General features: G+C 40.0%; 1 protein-coding gene across 1 annotated transcript in view; it reads left to right on the top strand.

The window, feature by feature from the left end:
- Positions 1–22,666, top strand: part of macrod2 (mono-ADP ribosylhydrolase 2) — a 556,553-nt gene that overhangs the window by 156,471 nt on the left and 377,416 nt on the right. The window contains exon 5 of the mRNA XM_079559786.1: positions 20,882–20,998. Coding sequence (XP_079415912.1) covers positions 20,882–20,998 — 117 coding nt within the window. The remainder of the gene's footprint in view (positions 1–20,881; positions 20,999–22,666) is intronic.

Below are 22,666 nucleotides of genomic sequence, written 5' to 3'. Positions count from 1 at the left end.
TCCGGACTATAAGTCGCTCCGGAGTATAAGTCTCACCAGCCAAGAAATGCATAATGACGAGAAAAAAAAAACATATTGTATAATATAAGTTGCTCTGGAGTATAAGTCGCACCAGCCTTGGCAACTACCTGGGCACGGAGGCATAACTGCACAAGCCTCTCCCGGCATCACATTGCAGTAAGAGTAACCTGTCTTGTCTCTCACAAGTTTCTCACTCACTCCAAACTTTCTTTCTTCAATGGTACAGGAGTAGCAGATACTGGTACACAAGAATAGAGCGCCCTCTAGCGGCTGTCAGTGTCAAAATAACAAGCATGTGAAATTATATATTTTCATATGTAAGTCGCACCTGAGTATAAGTCGCACCCCGAGCCAACCTATGACAAAAAGTGCGACTTATAGTCCGGAAAATACGGTAGTTACCCCCCCGCCTGAACCGAATGCATTTTTTTTTTCAGTTCGGTATTACCCAAATCTAAAAGCTTCTCAACTGGAGAGCAACAGTGTCATGCCTCATTTGAAAGCTCACTTTTTTGCTGTGTTTTCATCCTAGTTAACGCTTTAGGCTTTTAGATTTTGGATAAGCCAAACTGTAGAAAATGTGCTCGGTTTCAGGTGGGGGTTAAGACGTTACAGAAATGTGCTCTTGCTTCTAATTTATTGGTTTTGTGGGAAGCCTTTTGATCAGTATGTATATATGATTACGCCTACTTGGATGCATTTAAATGGTCATAATTTCTGGATGCAAATACTGTATAATTATCTCAGGTGGCAGAGCCTTATAACTGAAAGGTTGGCAATTCAAATCCCGGCTCTTGCATTTGGTGCGAGGTGAGGGAGTGAGTGGTCATTTTATTTGAATCATCTGAGCATTTATTTTGAGGTTTGACATTTTGAGATTCCCTTCTATAGATAATTAACTCCAATATCTTTTACATAAGCATAACAAATTGTGAAAAAATAGCAGTGATTACGCTCCCGCTGTGTGGATTTGGCTTTTCACTCTGCACTGATTAAAATGCAGTTCTATCATGTATTTTAGAGGAGCTTCTGCCGCATGTTCACAATGCCTATTCTCATTCAGAACTGGGACAACACCCCCTCCTGTTCGGAAATCTAATTAAACTAAACTAGTTTTTATCTCTTCTAAATGACTCCAGAGCACCCATTCATTACGCCTGCCCTCCAGTCCTGTCACAAATACATGCCAGTGTTACATTTATTTAATAAATAGGTTACTAAATCATTTTCTTTGCAGATTGTTTTTCTCCTGTGCCTTAAGAATAATCAACACATTTCTGCCATTTTCCAACAGGAACAGCATTTTTATCGAGAACAGCATTTTTATCAAACCATTTAATCTCCTCTATGTGAGAGCTCCAATCCAGGGAGGCATTTCATCTTAACCAGCTGATATGATGAAAGTGAAACCAAGTGATCAATGAAAAGATTTACTGTTAGCCGCCCAGTTTTCCTCCGCTGCTCTGCAACCATAGCAACAGGGTCAGGAGAAATGTACGATTTAGTGAAATGACAGAAGAATCCCCATCAGATGTGATCACCTGCTAAGCACCACTCTGGCAGGAATGATCTGAGAGATGGATATGAGCAAATCCACAGGGCTGTCTCCGTGTCTCACTCTCCTGAGCTCAGACAAAGAAAACGGAAACCTTGATGTCGTTTCTGGCTCTATTGTGTTTTGCCTTTCGTTTTTGACTTATGCAAGAAATGGGAATGTAATATGCAAACGGTTCTGTATGGAACTCTATTGTTGTACCAATTGCATATTTAATTTTTAATATTGAATTAGTTTACCACTGCCTTTCACTATGCCTTGACTGCTTTTTATCATACAAAGCCATAACAAAAAGGACCAAAGGCTTCCAACATCCACATTTAGGCTGATTGAGATAAGCTGTGAATCAGTGATGGTGTCTTCCATCACGCTGCTGCTCTGGGGAGCCCAGTCTAATTGGAGCAATGGCAATGAGGTGGTCATGCACCTGACAGAGAGGGATGGTTCTGAACAGAGAAAGAGATCATTTCAACAGCGACTGCTCCAGCAGCCTGCTCCGCAGTGCTCTGCTCTGGCCACACTGCTGATTGATTTGCATTGCAGATTGCTTAGACTTGGAAAGGACCTGGCGAGCGTTCCAGGCTGTCGCTGTCTTAAACCCGGCATAATGTCTGGCCACTGCCCAAGACCTGCTCACTGCCCATTAATATGGAGGTGTTGTACACCTGGCCACCATACAAACCTCAGAGACGGTCACAAATGAAATCAATCAGTCATGTCCTGCCACTGGTCTCTGTCAGCTCCTTGTCTTCTCTCGTCCAAAGCTACCTTGGAACGAAGTAATGTCTGCGGTTTGCAAAATACATTTACGCTGCAGTTAACAAGACGTTTAGACTGTGTTTCCCTGTAACGGCATATTTCCGAGAGAACAGGAGTTGCATAAAATTGTTTATTGGATATTCTGCCATGTTTAAGGCATATTTTGGCAGATGTAGTTTGTGGAATGGGCCTCTTCTGAGCTGGGGGCTGTCATGCTGAAAGTTCATGCACTGTTCGCTCTGAGATGGAGGCCATTTGAGGAGAAGTGGAGTGGGAGAGCAGCACTTTAATCCCAGACGATATTTCTATTGTCTCTGTTGTGCTGTGGGCAGGCTGAGGCCACTGTAAGCACAGCTCACTCAAATTATTTGCACTTTCTGGACCTTGGTTAACCTTTTTAGTGTAATGTTAGAAAGCACAAAAATGTGTTTAAGATTTTGACTGCATCCCAGATCTATCCCACATTTAAACTTCAGTAAACAAACATTGGAAAGTTGGTTTATCTCTTCTTCTTTTTACATTAGAATACCGCAGCAGGGTCATGAACTGTACAAGAAGATGCACAGTGCTAGAAGGAATACATCAACATTATTGATACTGGATGTAAAAATAGTTTGATCCTGATATATCTTTGCACAGATAGCCTTTTTAATTACAGTCAGTGGAGTTTGTATAAGTTTGTACATAAACTTGAAAGTGTCTTGCGGTTTTGTTTTGCATTCGTTTTATGCAGAAGCAGAATCCCAAATATTATATCCGTACCTTTTCTCTCCAACTTAAAACTCAAAAGTGCGAGTCTCAAATGTCAACAGAATGTATTTGGAAGCAAGGTGTACGATACTCAGTGTCTCTGGGACCCTAAGTGCAACGAGACTGGCATTTCTTAACTCCTGTGGTGTTTGAGGCCCACATGCTGGACAACTTTGAGTATAATGTCTGAATCAACACATTTTAAAGCTGACGACTGTGAAAATGTTTCTATAAGAGTGTTAACAGATAGATTTGTATTTGTAGAGAATAAAAGCCTAAAACTGTGTGGTTTGTTTTACGGCATTGATAGCGAAAGGAGATATCACTGCTGCAACTCAAAGCAACAAATGTGTGTTATTTCTTTAGATTACAAACCGATTGTCCCATATCTTGCCTCACCTGTTGAATAAAAAATGAGAAAAGGCGGCGTCTGTCGTTCCAAAGGGCATGAATGTCCTTGTATAATGGATATTTCAATGACTCCCATAGTGTTGTCAGGCAGTAAGACAGATGGGCATAGTTTACCTCACAGTGAGAAAATCTTGAATGCAAGTACTCTGTGCTCCTTCAGTGGGTATCTACATGGGTGTATATTTGGCTTACAGGTTAGAATCCTAGAAAGGGCCAGTAAACGATTATCTGGACACGTTTCTCATTCTTGTATCTCATCCTTAAAAGAACAGTGATAATGATAACAGGAGTTATACATGTCCTGAGCATTGGGAAGGGCAGCTCTGTATTAATGGGAGATTAATATAGTTTTTGAGTTTAAATTGACCCTGTGGCGCTTACAGGTGTTGCATTGCATAATCATATGTACACAGTACTCCAAAATGATGAAATATTGGAAACGTTCCCAAAATGGAGCCAGTACCTGTTTTTTATTGTTGCATCTTAGAAGAAAACCACAACTTGTTCTACGCCACTGTATCCTCACTCATTTTCTTTTGTTTTGTTCATGTGACCAGTGTGGATCCCCTGCCCACAACCACTCTATATTGACACCTTCCACCACTCAACTCATTACTTTGTGTTTCTATATAGGCATTAATAACACCCACTCACTCCGTTGCCTGGCAGCAGTTTAAAGCATTCCCATTTCCCTTTTTTTTTTTGTTTCGGTAGGAGGTAGCTCAGCCCTGATACACCACATAATCTGACTTTAATAATATTTTAATCTCCTCTTTAACGACATCACCAATTATGACATAAATGGATTTAATATTTCCTGTCGTGAAAAATGGAGGGTGAGAATTCTCGAGAGGCTACGAGGAAGTCATTAGACATTGGCTGCTAAACAAAGAGGAAAGACCGCTTTTCTTTGAACATCCATCACTGCTGCTGCTCTCCTCAGATGACACACATGCTGACCTGGAAGATTTAAGGGAAAATTGATAAGAACTTTTGATTTAGGTGACAGCGTAGTGTAGTGTAAGTCCACATATCATCACAGAAAGGCCATTGGCTTCCATCATCGTCAAAATTACTGCTCTGGAGTGTGCCCTTATTTGAAGGCATCAAAAGTATTCTTTCATTCGATATCATGGCTTTGCGATCTAAATGCGGAACCAAAAGGGTTTCCCAATCACAAGCGTAGAATCACTGTAAAACAAGGCTGCCATGTTTTTCTCATTTTATCCATTTTGCTTCATGTGGTTTTGCTGGTATTGCATTAAAATGTCAAAGAATCTGACAATTTCTTTACATAGCAAATGTAATCAGCTAAAACATTTTTAAAGGGGGCAGATCATGCAAAACATGCTTTGTTGTGTTGTTCCCTCATCAAAAACATCTGCACTTTTAAAACCCATAAAACATCATGTATTCAACACTCAAACTGCAGTTATCAGGGTGCCATCAATTTCATGCCATATAAAAAACAAGGTTTGTACATTGTTTTTAACGTGTTTGGTTCCTCTTGCTGCCTACAGAGGGTGTTCCAATCATTTTATGAGACAAAGCCAACACAGCCAATAGTGATAGTCTCTTTTCCACACACCGAGATAAGTTTTAGGTGAAATATCAATGCTGAGATGCACAAAAGTAGCTTTAAAGTCACAATCATGCATGATCCACCCACTTTTAAGTCTAATGGAAGGACTGTTCAAGGAGAGTCTGTAGGTCAGACTGCAGGCACATGTGGGAGGAGGAAGCCATTGAAACACGGCTACTCAAGGAAAAGGCCAAAGTGAACATGCCCTTTGAGACTTCGAGCACTGTTTCCCAATTTTCTTGAGACGGGACCCATATATCCAAATGCCAAGAGAAATGCAAGTGCACTTCTTGTTGGTCTGTCCCAACTTTTACTGTTTTGTAGCATCTTAGGGTAAGAATTACTATTGCAAGAACACATCAATAAGGTAAAATCCCAGCTCACATTCCCTATTAATGGGAACAGTACTTGTTTCTGTAATCAAAATTATTTGAATAGCAAGAAGACCTATTTTGAAAGTAGCTAATGTAAATGTATGTCTTTCCATTAACAGAAATTGGCAGCCATTTTAGATTATATAGCAACAAAGGCCATTATTATACACTTTCTTTGTTGTTTTTGACACCTTCACCACTATTGTCTGGCAGAATAGAGCATCGACAGTCATTTGTGTGGAACTTCAGATTCGAAAATTCCCGCTTTTGAAATAGCCGGTAAGTATGCTAAAGCGGGTGTTCTCTAGAGAGAAATTATCAGCGTAATTAAAAGGACCAGCGCAGGAGAGGCTAGAATCATGACGGTATAATTATGAAAGGATCATTCTGGTTAATCCTGGTCTCTGCTGCTTCATGCCGCGAAGCCTGGTTCCAAGTTGTAGGCCCACACAGGGGTCTTCACAAGAGGAGACAGTACAGGACATTTGGGGCTTTTAAATGGGGGGAGTGTTGGAGGTACAATCCAGTTTAGAGGTGTGGGCACCAGCCGATCATTTATGGACAAGTGGGGAGTTGGTAATGGCACATAAGTCAATCATTTCATCCTTTCTTTGTTCATCGCTCCAAACCTTCTGTCTTTTACAGTGTGCAGTGTTGGTGGACTTTGAGCTGCGCCGTTTTACAAATAGAGTAGATTAAGCTTCTGTCATGCTCTCCCCCACATCCCAGGTATGTTTACCAAAGAAAAGCGTGTGAACTTCCATTAGCGGCGGCCTAATGCAGAGGATGGAGGTGGTGCCACGGCCCTTTGATTTGTGCCTCACAGCTGGGCCGGGGGGGAAGACCTCGGGAGTGGGCAGCTGCACTCGCTTAATCTCCTCAGCGCCAACACGGGCTCAATTAATAGATCGCACACTTCGGGTCCTGCAAGAAAGTTGTCATTGGCCATCAGATAAATCACTGCAGAGGATTTCCACACAGACTGAAAACCCGACCCGGGCGCCTGCTGGTATGCTGCCCAATGTTTGCTTTCAGTTACACGAGGCTAATGATTTTATTGCACCATGAGGCGTTTTGTCAACAATTCCTCTGATTATGTACATTGAATGGCGGCATATATTGACTGTTTTCATTTATTTTCTGCAAAAGCAATGACAAGATTTTTATGAAGTTGGTCACTTTTTTTTCCACCTACCATATAATACCATGCCCTGATGTGTAGGTAGCATTTTTATGATCTCGTTGAAAATGTCTTCCTAATAGAAACTGATGATGATTTGCAGCACTGTAGCTGTAATTTCAGAAAGAAAATGAAAACACATCACCTGCATCTGTATTGATTTTTTGAGAAGAGCAATATTTTCTGAAAGATGGGCATCATGCTGGTTTTTAAAATGAAATATCACGCTAATTTTTTTTTTTTTTTGCCTCTGCGTCTTCGAGTTTATTTTCAGCCATCCTGATGTGCTTTCCAGCTTTTGTATGGCTTGCAATAGTTTTAACTGTGGGTTTAAAGCTATGCACTACATCAACATAAACAAGAGGTGCACTGTGACATCACTAAATAAGCAGTATATATTAAGTATTTATTTGGTGACCTAAATAAAAAAAATATATATATATATTGCAGAAAGCCTGAGCATCAGCATCAGACACAATTTTGTCAATATTGTTAATATAAGTAATTAATAACAGTGGACCTAAAACAGACCCTTGGGGCACACCTTTACACTTTGAGTAAGCTTGATCTTACATAAAGTGTAAGAGTAAGACCTGACCTGCACACGCTGGGTTCAGATGCTCTGACAATCCAACAGAGCGAAGTGTCAGGTGGTTATTCTTGTATGTTTGAGTCATACCGTATTTATCTTGTGCTTTGTTTGTGGTTAACTAAGAATGTGGGACTACCTTTCCCAAAGACAAATGTATTCATAAAAATAGGGATGTCACGGTTCCCAGTGTAGCGATAAACCCTGATAAAAATGTTGACTTTAAAAAAATATTTTCATTTTTATCTCTTTGTTCTTGAATGTATTGTCTTTGTTTGGTGTGCTTTAGCATCAGTCGTAGCTGTATAGCACTCCTTGGTGTTGGCATGTGTTCTGTGTGGCTTTACAAATGTTAATGTAAGAAAGAGGGTTGAAGGCTGTGTTGAAGAGGCACTTTCCAGTAGCAAACCCGTAGAAGCATGCAAAAGAGTAACAGCTGTTTATGCATTTTAATCCTAATGCACAGGCCTTTCATTCAGTGGACGAATCATTCTTCGCTTTCACAATTACACAAGTTTTAAAATGCGCAAGCCTGAAGCTGCAAAGTCCTCACCATTTTCCTCCTCGCTGGGTTTTTCAAGCTATTGCTATTCAGATTGCCCATTAATGGCACGCATTTGTCTGGCCCCGTCTTTCTGTTGCATTGAACAAAGTGCTTGTGTTTCAACTCTCACCTCTCACCAGGTTGTTCTTAGAAAACCATCCTTTACCATCAGGCAGCCGCAGAAGCAGCCTCTCTCTTGGGCGGCTCCACCGTGAACCCTTTGTGCTGTGGAAGTAATTTATGATGAAATTGGCCGGGAGCCGCACTGGGGGTTGTGTTTTCAAACAGCGTTTTCACAACATTAGCGTGTCCCTTATTAGCCTAGCTTCGCAGAAAAGGCCGATTTCTACAGGCGCTAGTGTTTAATTATATGGAGATGAAAATACCTGCATTCCAGTCAGTCCGGAAGTCTCTAATCAGAGCTGAACCCAGTAACGTCAAGTCAGTGTGAATTTTGTATGAAACCACGATTTATTTGAAGTACCACATACAGTCCCAAGCCTTGATAAAAGGAGAGAGTCGAGAGAAAGCCAGTGCATATTACAGATTACTCCAGTTGGACAAGACCAAAAGAAAAAGAAGTTAACATAAGCATCATGTGCGTTAGCTTTTTGCCACTTCATTAAAATATTTTTTTATTTTGATGGAAATTGCAAAGTTTTAAAGCAGAACTTAGTAACTTGTTTACCTTAATAAATCCTTTGTGTAGTCCCTCTGGGGTTAATACAAGTTTTAATGTGATGATTGGGGGCTCTTTCATCTTCCCCTGGTGTCACTGGCCAGAAAACCTCTTTCCTTGCACAGAGCAGGAGGCACAATACACACTAATAGAATCATGAACAAGAAGCTAACAGGCTAACACTTTACAGCCAAGTTTGAGCGTCCTTTCTATCAATGTAGTATTTACTCTTATGGACAATTAATAAGTAAAAAAAAAACAGCAGTGGCACTTTTGGCTTCTAGGGGTATAAGTGACTTAGTTCCGCCTTTTAAAAAGAAGCAAAAACTTATATACTATAATCCTTCAGCAAGGCATTAGAAATGGCTGAAAGTAAATAAAAGCTTGGAACATGGACTCCTGCAAAAGCCATTATGTTTGGACAAACTTGGCACAATCCTATTTATATTGTAAACAAACGTTCCCAGCTTCTGTGAACTAATTTGTTTTTAACATAATTTTCCTTGGTCAATTCTCATTAATGTTGACACACATTTAGCCAAATAAGGCTTCCTCCATTGCTTTGAATAAACCTAATTAAAAAGAACAAGAACAACAAGTGCAAGAGTATTTTGGCTTCCACTGCAGTAAACAAGATATGTCTAGTCAATAATTTACATCGGATCAGACTTTTGATCTGAGTCGGAAACCCTCAGTGGTCAGCCACAGGATTATACTCTACAAATTAAAGAAACATACACTTTATTTGATGATTTTCCTGGCAGCTCCAGATTAGCTCCTCTCCCGCTGAGAAGGTGCTGGTTTGTGGAGTATAGCGGTGCCTCTTCATGTCAACTACCTTCACAGCTCGAATGTAAATGTACGCGCGCCTCAGACCCCTGCCACGAAGGCCTTTTGATGTCTCAACCTCACAGAGAAATACCCGCCATGTTATGTTGTTGTTAATTATGTTTCCATACGTTTCCACCACTTTGATTTCCTGTGTGATGTAAGCCAATATAACATGCTCTTTTCTGTATGGATGGTTGTCACAAGGCATTAAGTTAAGATTTGCTTAAATCCTTTTTATAGAAGGCAAAATTGACCTCACAGTTATGATTTATGATGATTCATTCTCGGATGATAATAGTTTTATTCGAAGGCCTGTGAATAATGGGTTGAATAGTTTTATTGCCTTTTAGCCATTACCAGGGCATTCCAAGGTTTAGGCGAAGTAAGACAAGAGATTAAGGCAAGTGATATCTCTCCTGTATTCTTTTTCTTAACCTATTAACAAAGAGAATATGAAAGACTTTGATCATTTAAAGAAGAACTAAGTAACTTGTTTGCCGTAATAAATCATTTTCGTGGTCCCTCTGGGGGTAATACAAATGTTAATGGTCTTTCATCTCCCGTGGTGTCTCTGCCAGAAAACTACAATTGCAACTTTCTTGCCTCCGGATCGGAGGCGCAATATACACTAATAGAATCACGAAGAAGAAACTTAAACAGTGTTTACAGCCGAGTTTCAGTGAAAATAATGATCTCCAGTGTGTAACTGGATGTGATCATTTTCCTCTCTCCCTTTGTCTTTTCTGTCAGCGTTGTATTTACTCTCATGAACTAATGACTGATTAATAAGTAACAAAAAAAACGCAACATGCTACGACACCTGCAGTGGCACTTATGGCCTCTAGGGGCATGAGTTACTTAGTTCTGCTTTAATTGAAATATGAGTATATAACATACATATTTTTCCTTAACTTATATCGGATGACGGACCTCCTTTTGTTTTCATTTTAAATTCACAAGGACAGACGCAAATATTTTATTTCGGCTCACAGAACTTCTCTAAGGCCAAATGGGAGCTTGTGTTGCTACTTGCCTCCAACACACGTTGTTCTTTAGATTGCTTTTGCCGGGGGAGCCTATATGATACTATCTAATGACAATCTCCCCCATTCTTTCTTCTTTTCTCCCCTGGCAGTAATAGTAAAGCCACGATGCCAAAGGTAATCTAACCTAGGAGACACAGCGATAATAGACACATTGAAGGAGTGCTTGTTTATAATAACAGGCGGAATGAAGGGTCAGAGGTGAAAAATGAGCGTCATATTGAAGCAGGAAGAGGCTTGTGTTTAACTTTGATTAATGCCTCACCCTCGGAAAAGAAAGTTCAGAGCCTTGAGGTTCAAAAGAGACACAAATGGTGAATTTCAGTCCGTCAGTGAACCAGGAAGCAGACCATTTGGCAAGCAGCTGAGTATGTGAGGTAAAGACGGTGGCTACAGTGAGACAAGAGCCAAAGAATGTCTGCTGTCATAGTTGTTCTAATGACAGACTGCGAATGTAAACCATGTCGCGTTTGTTGAGCTGCGCCAAATTATCAAAACAAACACATTTTAAAAGAAAGGTCAGTAATGGGCCTTAGACTTCATTAGTGATGGGTCCAGGATGGATGGATTCTAAACTGATGAAATTTTGATAAACTAAACAGATCTTGAGAAATTTGTTCTTTTACTTCCCTCTGACACGAAGAACTTCTCTGGCACTTGACATCACAGATTACATGATAGAATGATAGTGTATTATTACAGCAACTACAGTTCAAGTTTACTGCTCCTGCTCCTTATATCCTACCAGCCATTGTGTTTTCCATCTTGCTTTACACAATTAATAATTGATCGATATAAATAAAACCCAAATGTATCTCCGAAATTCAGTTATGCCATGATCTAGAATAAGACCGGGAAAGAAAAGGTCTTGAGTGCAATCCAAAGCTATGGATGTTGAAGGAGCTGAGCTGACAATTTAAGAATGCAGACGGTGTACTTTTGCTCAGGACAGGGCGACTCCGCTCAGACAACGGGACAACAGGACAGTGCCGGTAAAACAACATCTTTAAAAGTGACGGACACAGCAATAACAATTGTCCTGGGCAGTGAACACAGTCAGGGATGGCACCGGGTCGTCCACAGCTGTTTGGTCTGGGCTCCACGCTGTCACGTGAGGTAACCAGACCTGCTTATTCTGCGTATACATGTCAGCGGGGGGTGCCACAAATGTGTCATGGTTGTTTTAAACAATCCAATGAATTGTAATACGGCAAGATAGTTTTCCTCAGTGCTGCACATAGGTGATTGAAAACAATAAAAACGGATATTCTGTTTTGCTCCGTCAATCCTCGTAGGCACAGAGCTTTCTAATGTTGCAGAGCTATTAATTATATCTTTGAAGAAAAGTTTGACACCAGGAAAAATCATCGGAGAATGGTGCATATTGTTTTTGTGTTTAAGTTCTATGGACTTAATATTCAACCGGTGCCTCTGGGTAAACTGACAGAAGCTGTGGGGATCTGCAGTGTAGGCCCTGTGTACCCTAGCTGTACTTTACATGTTTTAACTTGTATCTGTATGCGGTGTCCACTTCTCATTAATGTGAGCATATATTTGTGACAAAACATTGAAGGGCTGTTCTTAAAAACCCAAAGACAAAGTACATATGAATTCAATCGAACTGTGGATTTTCTTTGGGTTTTATTTTCTTTAGGTTTAGAAAATAAAACTCAAAGAAAATCCAACTTCAGGACAACAACAAAGGAAAGATGTATATCAAACAAAGGCATCAGTCTTGATTGTAGAATTAAAACTTCTAGGTCAATTTGTGTTTAATGATTTTGTGTTGCTGGGGGGTATACTTAAGTTATTACTACTTTCCTTTTCTTTTCATTTGCTTTTAAGTTTCTGCCATCTCAGAGATGTTCTTAAAATCCTATAAGAGGTTTGTTAACCGCAGCAGTAATTCACCAGTTTAATGGCAGCCTGTGTGCCGTATTATATTGTGGCTGTTATGTCACTTGTTGTACCCACAGTGCAGCGTCTGGGGAGTGAGAGTCCTGTAAGCCTCAGCTGTTTCCCGACACTTTAACATCTGGGATTGTGTTACAGCCAACCCTCATGTTTACCTGGTTATTATAGGTAAAATGGAGATTATTATTCCTTTGGCCTGGTTACAGTACAGAGCAGGCCGTGGCTGGCTCCTGTTGCAACCAAAATTGCAGTGATTAGGGCACATAATCCCGTATCACAAGGGATGCTCCACAATGGCTCCAGTATATTCCACCTGACATTTAGCTCAGCCAGATTTCTGATTGGCACTTGATTAGCTGCTAATCCATGTCATTATCTCCTCCAGTGAAATGAGTGCAGAGGAAAATAGTGTGGTAAATCATAGAGGTGGGACTGTGGAGGGGGCTCCGGCAGCGCTCGGCTCTGAAAGTGCTGGAGGAGAGAGAGAGAAATGTGTTGTTGCCATGGATACTTCAAAAACGGCAAGTCGAGGGTGGGTTATGATTTGGGAGATTCTTTTTTGGCATAGGCTAATAATAAATTTAGGTCAGTAAGTTTACATTTGTGTCGAATGAGTAGCCCTTAATGGTAGAGAGCAAGCATTCTTGGTATTTTTATCTTTTGTATTGTCTTTTCAATTCATCTGTTGATTTTGCATGGGAGACCGAACACCAGGAAGCCTTGGTGAATGTGGGGTGCAGAGGTGGGTAGTACTCATTTCAGTTACTTTTTGAGGTAATTGTACTTTTGCAAGTAGTTTTTTTCAAACCATACTGTTTTTTTTTTTTAAGTATCTTGTGCCTCTGTGAGTAGATATTTTAAGTGACAAATCTTGATTTTGACACACACAGAAATTATGACTTTTTTTTATTCTTCATAATATCATAACATTTTCACATTATTGTCATAACTGAAACAACGAGTAACATTTTCTCCAGTTCCTTCTTTTTTACTCTTTCCTGCGTTAATATTTGGGCCACTGCTTTTTACTTATACTTGAGTAAAATTACTTCAAAGTCGTGTTACTCTTCCTTGAGTAAATATTGTGGCTACTCTACCCACCTCTGGTAGTGTGTGTGTGAGTGAATGGTTGGTGGGGGTCTGAGTGGTCGATGGCACAGATTGGCAGACTCGCTTCCGTCTACCCCATGGGCAGCTGTGGCTATTATAATTATTATTTATTTGTTTTCTTTTCATACTACTCTCCAAACACGGCTTGATCTTTAGGTACTGCATCATTGGCTTTTTCCTCTGTCCAAGGGTTCACAAGTTTTGGCGCTGTGATCTCAATCTAGAATGTTTTTTGGTTAAAATTGTTTGTGAATAGAACAGGCTTTTTGTGGAAAAATGGATGCTCATTTTTTGCTAATCAGCATTAATTGCTCAGTTAAAAGTGTTTCCCAAATTCTTTGTAATCAGGAAAAATATTAGGGAAAAACTACTAGGAACCGAAACAAAAATGTCACATATATATACATTGAAATACAGCATAATAAAAATCTTGTCTCAACAACAGGTTCTCAGATGAAATTGGATAATCACTTTTTTTTTTAGCATTCATATTCTCGTGTGTTCCACCCGGTCCGCCCCCGGATTCCTTCCTCGAACATCACCAATCACAGTGAACTTTAAGAAGCAGTAGATGGCTTCAGATCAGTTAAAGGCGATCAAAACGTACTGAGTGTACATAAATCATGATAAATGAAAATCCTCATCTTAGGGTGTATTGATTTTTTGGCACATTGCCCACCCCTAATCACTTACATCAATCACAGCTTTTAAAACATATTTACCAACTTTATGATTTCAAGCAAGCTATAAGGAACAATATAATCGAAATGTATACCACTACTTTGCAAATTGTGCTAATCCGGAACACTGATCACTGATTTATTACTGATCACTGAACACAGACAGGCTGTGAGAGGAAATAGATGAGGTGGATGTGTATATTTTTTCCTACCTGAGGAATTAAGGCTCAGTAAAATAGTAGAGTAGAGTAAATACATGAAATATCCTCCATAACGTCATCATCTGAAGAATCATTGTGCTGCTGATTGTGCACGGTCGGAAACACTTTCACTTTCGGGTTTGTAGGTGTGAGATTGAGATAACTGTGTGAGAAAAGGACATGCTTTTTGATTGAGCAGTACAGGTGCATCATCATTATGTTTATTTAGCATGTGAATGTAGTGTAATTACATCCAGGCATAGAGCAATTCAAATGGAAACTAGTCACAAACGAGGCATAAATGAATTGGAAATTTAGCGAACCCCTTTGAATGCTGCTGTCCTTTTAGTTGGCAATCAGTAGATTCAATTTGGTGACTAATAGGGTATTTACCGATTGCCGAGCGCCGATGCTCATTTTGTCGCTCGAGACGCAGCATAATAGTGGGAGTGTTAGTTTATTTAATGTCATGCATTATGCACAAGGTCAAACTAAGCAATTGCAGCAAAAAAGCAATGAGTCAACAAAATTCGTGAAGCCTAAATTTTTGTATTTGAAGTTAATTTTGTCTGTTTGTGACTCAAACACATGACATAAAACCTGTCTTGCATTGCAGCATAAATTGAATGAAAATGAATAAAGTCTCAAATTGCAGCAGATGATTCTACCTGCTCCAGTTTGAGAACCACTGCGCTGTCCTCTAAATGTTACCACCTGCTTAAATCTTTTTCTCTTTTCTGTCAGCATTTTTATTTGCAGACCACCTTGAACATGAGTAGCAGAATTTTCAAAGTTTCGAACAAGCTGCAAATGGCACGAGGGAAAGAGCTTTGGCACTCACACTTGCAGAAAAATGGAAACTGAAAACTATTATCCACAATCTCATTCTGGAGCGGCTGAGATGAAAAGCAGAAGCCTGTGCGTCTTTCCTTACCGCGATCCCAGGATACTTGTGTAGGTTTGAGATCAGCCCAGTGATGAGAGGGAAGTGTCTGGGGAGAGGGGCGTCCTCTGGGGTTCATGAAAACTGTAGATGGTATTATTAAATGCTGCCAACACGGATGAAAAAAATGACTGAGAAGGGATCACAGTGTACGTTTATACTTTTAGCAGCTCTCGTGCCTGTACTGTTTAAACTACTGTTTAACGTATTGTTATATTCAGGCTTGTGGAGTTAAGATGCTGGATCCTGATCAAGACGACACCCTAGGGCTTCTCGCCGTGAGGGAAATCAGTGGTTCTCAACTGTTGGGCTGAGAACCGTTTTCAGTGGGTCGCGAGCCTTTCCCAGCAAACTTTTCTTTTAACCTCTTACCACCCGTCTTGCCAAGCACATTGTCTCCATTCCAGCTTTACCCAAATCTAAAAGCTTCTCGACCGGAGCTTGCAGCCTATGGGCCAGGGTAATGCCTCATTTGAAAGCTAAGACCTACAAAAGTAATCTAAACTGATCTATTCCTCCCGTTGTTGCCCCGTCACTTTTTTTAATATTCTTTTTCATCTATTTTTTGCCACTTTTTTGTCGCTCTTCTGTTGCCTTTTTGTGGATTTTTTATTGTGTTTTCAATACATTTTTTGCCTTGTTTTTCTCCCTTTTTTTCTGCACTTTCATTGCTTTTTTGTTACGTTTTGGTCACGTTTTTGTAACTTTTCTGTTACACTTCTATGGCTTTATTTTGTCACTTTCATTGTCATTCTCATTTTCGTCTTCTTGTTTTTGTTGCTATTTTGACGCTTTGTGCAAGAACTTTTTAGATTTGGGTAAAGCCATATTGGAGAAAATGTGCTCTGTTCAGGTGGGGGTTAAGAGGTTAATGTATATACAGAAAAAGTGTCGAACCACTGCTTGAGTCTGTTGTAATAGAGTAGTTCGCAATAGTTTTTCATCATAATTTCTGCTTTTTTGGCTTATTTAATGCTTATACAACAACAAAATTTTCGGAAAAGACGTATTATTAAAGCTGAACTATATTTAAACAGATGATTGAGTTGATAAATATAGTGTGCTTTATTGAGCTGCTCCAGTGTGACCCTTGTGTGAACTGTGCCTTCATAGTGTGTGCTTCATACTTCTTAAGGATATGTTACAGTCATGTGATTTAATCACCTGCACAAAATCAAAACAATACTTTGTTTGAATCTTAGGAAAGGATTTTTATCACATTAATAGGTTAAAGAGGGGGTATTATGCTTTTTTCAATCACATAGCACCAGTCTATAGCACACTACAATGATGACACAACCTTCTGTTGGTCTGTAAATGCAGTAAATTAGAAGAACTGCCTTGTATAAAATTGCTCTCTCAAAATGGCTGTAGCGAATGTCTTGAAATAGGCCTCTGTCTCTTTAAGAACCTCAGACCCTTTCCGACACGCCCCCTCCACACGCTGTCTGTGGCATCAGTGGGGAGGGGGTTCTACTGAGGAGCAGTGGTTGGTTACTCGGCTGGTGACGAAAGCTCGGAGGCGTCTCCAGGAGGTGGGGGCGTTCCTAGGAGGACTCAAAAATACGTGAATGTGCCAAGGCAACACTTCAGGCATGTTTTTAATGGGGGAATGACATAATAACATGATGTAAAGCTTGAAAAAGTCGATTTTGCATAATACCCCCCCTTTAACATCTAGAAATGTTGCCACCTCTAACACTACCTTTTGTTCTGCTATTGAAGCCTACTTTATAATGAAAGCAGAAATTGTAATATAATAACGTTGTACATATGTTTTTACAGTATTAGTTTGTGAAATGCCATAATTGTGCAATCTTTCCTGTTCTGAGTTTTCAGTCTCAATATTCGGACAAACAAATTCTTTACCTTTTTTAAAACTTCAACTTTGTCATTTATATTTGATATTTATATTTTACATTTATATTACTTTTCACTTTGACTTTTTCACTTTTTCATTTTGATGAAACGGCAAACCCTGTTGAGAATAGTTATTACCCCTCTCGCCTGTGACGGAGGCTTAACCAGAGGCTCCCATCCAAACAATGCCCCATTAGCTTCATTGCTACACAAATCATTTAAACTGTTAGCTGTGACTAAACACAGTGTGGAAGGTGTTACACTGCTTCCTGCAGGCCCCAAAGCTCTTAACGCATTTGACAATTCTCTGTTTGCTCAACGTTCAGAAGCAATTATGATGCAAATAAGTGCGCCTGATGATCACAAACCAGCCTCTTCTGTGCAATGCATTTCAATGTATGGAAGATAAATGCCGGGTTTAGAGCTAGCACCAGTACCGGTGCGCAGCTGTTTTGGTGCTAAGCAGCTTTCATTGGCTGCACATCACTGTCACACTCATGTTACTTCTTGGAAAAGCCATCAGGATCCGTCTCTGTCAAGCGCCTGTCCCTCAGTCCATTAAAGATGATTGATAGGAGGAGAAAAGCATCCGCCCAGCTGTTGTCTTTGACTTATCTGAGTGCGATGGAAAGGGAAACTCGCAAAAAAAAAGGCGCGTCTTCTTTCAAAAGACACATTGTATACATGTTAGAACACGGAGTACACAGCTATCAAGATATTTTCAGTATTCTCTGTGGTTGTGCGTGGTTATTGGTCCATAGATATCAGGACGTGTTTTCACTGTTTCTCTTCTTCTTTGTAAAGTCTTATACAGTATTGTGGTGTTGTATCAAAAATATTGTGACGCCTGTTCTCATTTCTACTCCACTTCTCCATAATAATTCCTCAAGTAAATTAAAGTACCTGGGACTAATATGAGTTTTGAACAGTTATATGAGCGTAAAAGTGTGATTTCTTTTCGTTTTGATATAATAAGTCATTTCCAAAGGATACACAATGGACATTTGATTAAATAAATGGATATTTACTTTAAAGCACTGCCTAAATTACTTACAGTGAAAGTCGTAGGTATTTGAGTGAAATCCCTCAGCTGTCGCCTAAATGGGTTTCGAGCTCTCACACATCCCGATCATTCACTTGAGCCTCAGCCCGAGACCGTCAATGCTAACCCTGTGCTAATTTAGCCTCTGACTGATACGTTTAGATCAGGGGTCTGCAACCCACAACATCAAAAGAGCCATTTCAGACCATTTCAAACCAAACGAAAATCTCAAAGAGCCACACGACCGAACAAAATTATATGAATTAATATTGATTGAAATGATTCATTATGTTTTGTTTGTTTTATATAATACTTCTTTGTAGAATTTTTTTAGCAATATTAATACCATTGATAATTTCTCTTATTGATACGGTTCTTTATCGTTTCTCTTATCAATTCATTAAAAAATAGGCTACAAACTATAATATGTGCTTCTTGTGATTTTTATTTAAACAGGCGAGAGAGTGAAGTGACATTTTGACATAAACTTTCTATCATACAAAGCATTTTTATAAAGGCTAATAGTTATTAAATTACCGGGATTTAAATCGATTTTAGTGGGGCAGACACTCCTTTTCTAAAACGTTCGTTACCCAGCAGAGGAGTAGCTGCACATTAACAGGTTGTTCGTGATTTTCTTACCTTTCTCTCCCTTCCTCTATTTTTAAGATGATATTCAAGCCATTCCTTTTTGAATAACTCGGGCGAGCGTGAAAAAGCACATGTTTCAGCACGTGCACTTTGTTTTGGTTCTTAAAAAAGTAGGCATCAATAAGAGGCGCCATTAATGAAGGAATCCCACGGTTCCAATGGATTACTCAATCAGAACCGGCTCTTCTTGTAGATATACTTGTTGCTGCTCCAGTGGGACAAAGAGCCACTGCACTGCAGACCCCTGGTTTAGATGAGTTTTGCAGGTCTTCCACTGGCTTTCTAGGCTGTAAGCTTGCAGATTTGGGTAAAGCTGAACTAGAGAAAATGCCCTGGGTTATGGCGGGGATTAAAAGGTTAATACTGTGGGATGTAGCTTCTCCTGAAGTACAGCTACTCAGTGTCTCTGCTTATAAGTATTAAAAGAGTTTTAATTGTCAATGCTCAGTTAAGGCTTAGTGCATGAACGCCCACAGAACCGCCCCTGTGCGATCGACCTTCATAGTTAGACCTGTGGAGGCGATTGTGCATCATTTATTTAAAAAATATATATAATAATAATGCTATGAAATTGACTCTTAACGGATCTAGAACAGTCTGGTTTATTAGAATTTTAGATGGATATTTTTCTTCCCAATAGATTAGGAAGTGAAGGATTCTGCAGGCAAAATAGGTAGCAGCAATAGCAGTGAGACTTCTGCTAGTGTCACGTTAACCGCACTCGCTGATCCCTTACAAAGACGCACAACACAAAGCATTGTATTTGTCCGTGTTGCCTGTTCTGTCTCTTGTTTGGGCTAATGGCTGCGAAGACTCTGCAGGACAAGTCGGAGGAGGATTTTTATGATGTCTCGTGGTGATTGATAAGAGACTCTCGGAGGGATGTCAGGCTTTCAGAGACGGATAATGTGGATTTCTATCTCTCTGCCTTCTCCTGTAAGACGCGCCATCAATCAAGTGTATCGCAGCCTTAACCTGGTAAAATTAAAACTTTAAGGAGCAGGCATGGGGAGAGAGATAGAGGTGAGGGAAGAGAGAGGAGGAAGGAGGGGAGGCAGGGGGGGCGGTTTATGTAGAACAAGGACACTCTCATCAGGGGCATGGCGCAATACGAACAAAAAAAAATCTCCTCTCGACAAAACGCGCAGAGCGATATTCAACGTTTTTGTGGATCTTCTGTTTGACGTTGAAATATACACAAAGAAATCTCTACTGACTTTCAGATTAATTGAGATGTATTGATCTGCAAGGCATATTTCTTCCACATCCACAACGGTGTGACTAAAAATGGTGCCTGTATCATGTTCCAATGTGACTAAATTCTAGTCTTCAAAAACTGATGTTACGGCTTAATTAAATGTGGTTATTTAGTTCTAAATTCGTCATAAAATGTGGTCTGATCTATATTCAAACCACTAGAATGACTAAACATTGTCTGCTTAAACTAATACCACCCAAATATTTACATGTTATCTTTTTTTTATTGGCCATAGCATGTAGACATTCACAGGACAGGGAGGAATAAGTAAGTGAACCCTTGGATTACTCATTCTGGTGACTTAAATAAAGATCAGACTACATTTTAGACTATAATTAATGCAGAAATGTTTACTCCTACTGTATGATCATGACAGTGGTTATTGTCTCGGACTTAAAGCGAGAATGAAATAGTTAAATACTTGTATTACTGTTTGAATCCTTATCAGGTTTATTTGTTGGTATTTGATTGAGATTGGCCGTTCATTCATTCAAACAAAACACTAAACCCTACACAGTTGTTAGTGTGTGTACTATAGGCCCATGGCTGTTGACAGAGGAGAGGCATTACAGGAAGAACAGTCTCATTTTGCTTCGTGGAGGCGTTATTAGATCCTGGCCCGGCTAATTTAATTCCTAAGCTCGTCAATATTTACCAGTAACAGACACAGGCGCTGTCACACTCCCCCTACAGAGACACACGATATACAAGCCAGATCATTTCGGAGTGGAGAAAATGATGAAAATTACACACACATGCTGCTTGTTCCTGGTCCTGTTTCTCTAAATGAGTGCTTGTTTTGACATGATAAAGCAAGCAAAGAGCTAATTAGCCCAGCGTGGAGAATTGTTGTCTGTCTGATCGAGCCGGGCCTCATACCTCTGCCTGTCATGTGTCTGTTTCAGTTGACGGGTGCATACACAAAGCGGCGGGGTCCTGCCTGTTCGACGAGTGCCACTCACTAAACGGCTGCGAAACCGGCAAGGCCAAGATCACCTGCGGATACGACCTCCCGGCAAAATGTGAGTAAAACCAAAGTCGCCGCACACATGTTTGTTCTCCTCACCATGCACTCCCCCAAGCGCCGCGGAGGAGTATTCTGAAGTCGTGCTGCTTTGCATTGAGGGGCCTGCCTGCATTAGCTGACACTTACCGCACATTATGATTTAGTGGGAAACATTACAGCGGCAAAACACGCACAATCCAACATAAATCTTTGTTTTTATAAGAGTCATTTATTTAAAGCTAGTGGCTCGTGACCAGCTGGTCCGCTCTGCTGGCACTGCACTGAGCGTTAGATATCTTTGCTTGTTTGTTGAATTGCTTATTCGACCTTGAACTTACCGTGATTGCTTAAGTAGATAAATTTTCCATATTAACTTTCCAGACTTTTATGATTGATGAGTTTCAAAATGCTTTGTTACAAGTGTTCTTAAACTTAAGAAATACGTTCTCCAAATCGGACCAAAACAGACTCAAATTAACATGACTAAATAATGAGAAAACTGAGACTTTTTTAGGAATAATTTAAAAACCAGGACAAACACAGAACTAATAGATGCTAGCAGCTAAACCAAAACTAATCCTGCGCTCAACCCCAAGATGATGAAATACATTAGCGCACAAAATGTATCAAATACCTGTTAAGTGCTCCAATATGGTGAAATTGTTTTAAATGACTTGTTTTTCCTGCAATATCGTCTCAACACCACACATACTTGCCAACCCCGGCCAAATATCAACACACAAAGTAAGACTAAAAGGAAATGTATATATCGCTTTGTTTTGTTTGTTTTTATAAAGTCAGTGCTGGAGATCCATCCTCTATTGTATTAGTGCGAGTGTTATTACGAAGTTGTTGTAATGCATCATATATTATTTAGCAGCAGCCTTTCTACCAGCTAAGACCACCCAGGGCCTAGGTTCTAGGTCAGGGGCGTTGAACTCGTTTGGGTCGTGGGCCAAAATTCAGCCCCCACGGTGCGTCGCAGGCTGCTTATATTGTAAAGGACTGTGGCCTAATAAATAACAACGGTTTACACTTTTTGTTCTTTATTAGCCTGTGCCACATGTTTGTGAAAATGGTACATAGTCATTGTTCATTCACTTAACACTTGATGGTAGTAAGTTACTATTGTAGCCACAGCCGCCCTGGGACAGACTGACCATTTATCACATGGCTATAATATGCTGTTTATATCCTGAGTCTTAATAGTGCCCTCTGCTGGACACGTGTGGAGTTTTTTTTAAATGTAAGTTTCCCCCTAGTGGCTGGAATGAGCATTCTGGCTATTTCTTTAAAAATCCATAACTGCGCTCAGGAATGGGCTAGAGCATTTTTTTATTACTATTCATGCTCTACAAAGGGCCGCATTAAATCATCTCACGGACTCGCAGGCCTTGTGTTTGACACATGTTTTCTACCTTAATGCCTCTGACTGCGTCTGAATACATTGCTCTATTTTATGTTACATTGCTTGTGTCGACGTTTGCATTAATGTCCATAGGAAGAGCACTTGAGTTCATCGTCAAGGAAACCACTTCCTGTCTTTACTGCAGTGATGATACATAAGATTTTTGTTTATTTTTGATTGGAAACTGCGTACTGATTTTAATTTGTATCGATTTGTTTCTGCCACAGACTGAATTGATTAACATCAGACATGCAGGAAAGATTCCTGTGTTGACCT

This window comes from Gobius niger (genome assembly GCF_951799975.1).
Source record: "Gobius niger genome assembly, chromosome: 7".
Taxonomy (NCBI): Eukaryota; Metazoa; Chordata; class Actinopteri; order Gobiiformes; family Gobiidae; genus Gobius; species Gobius niger.
The sequence above is the reverse complement of the archived record's forward strand: the minus strand, read 5'-3'. Positions and strand labels throughout refer to the sequence as shown.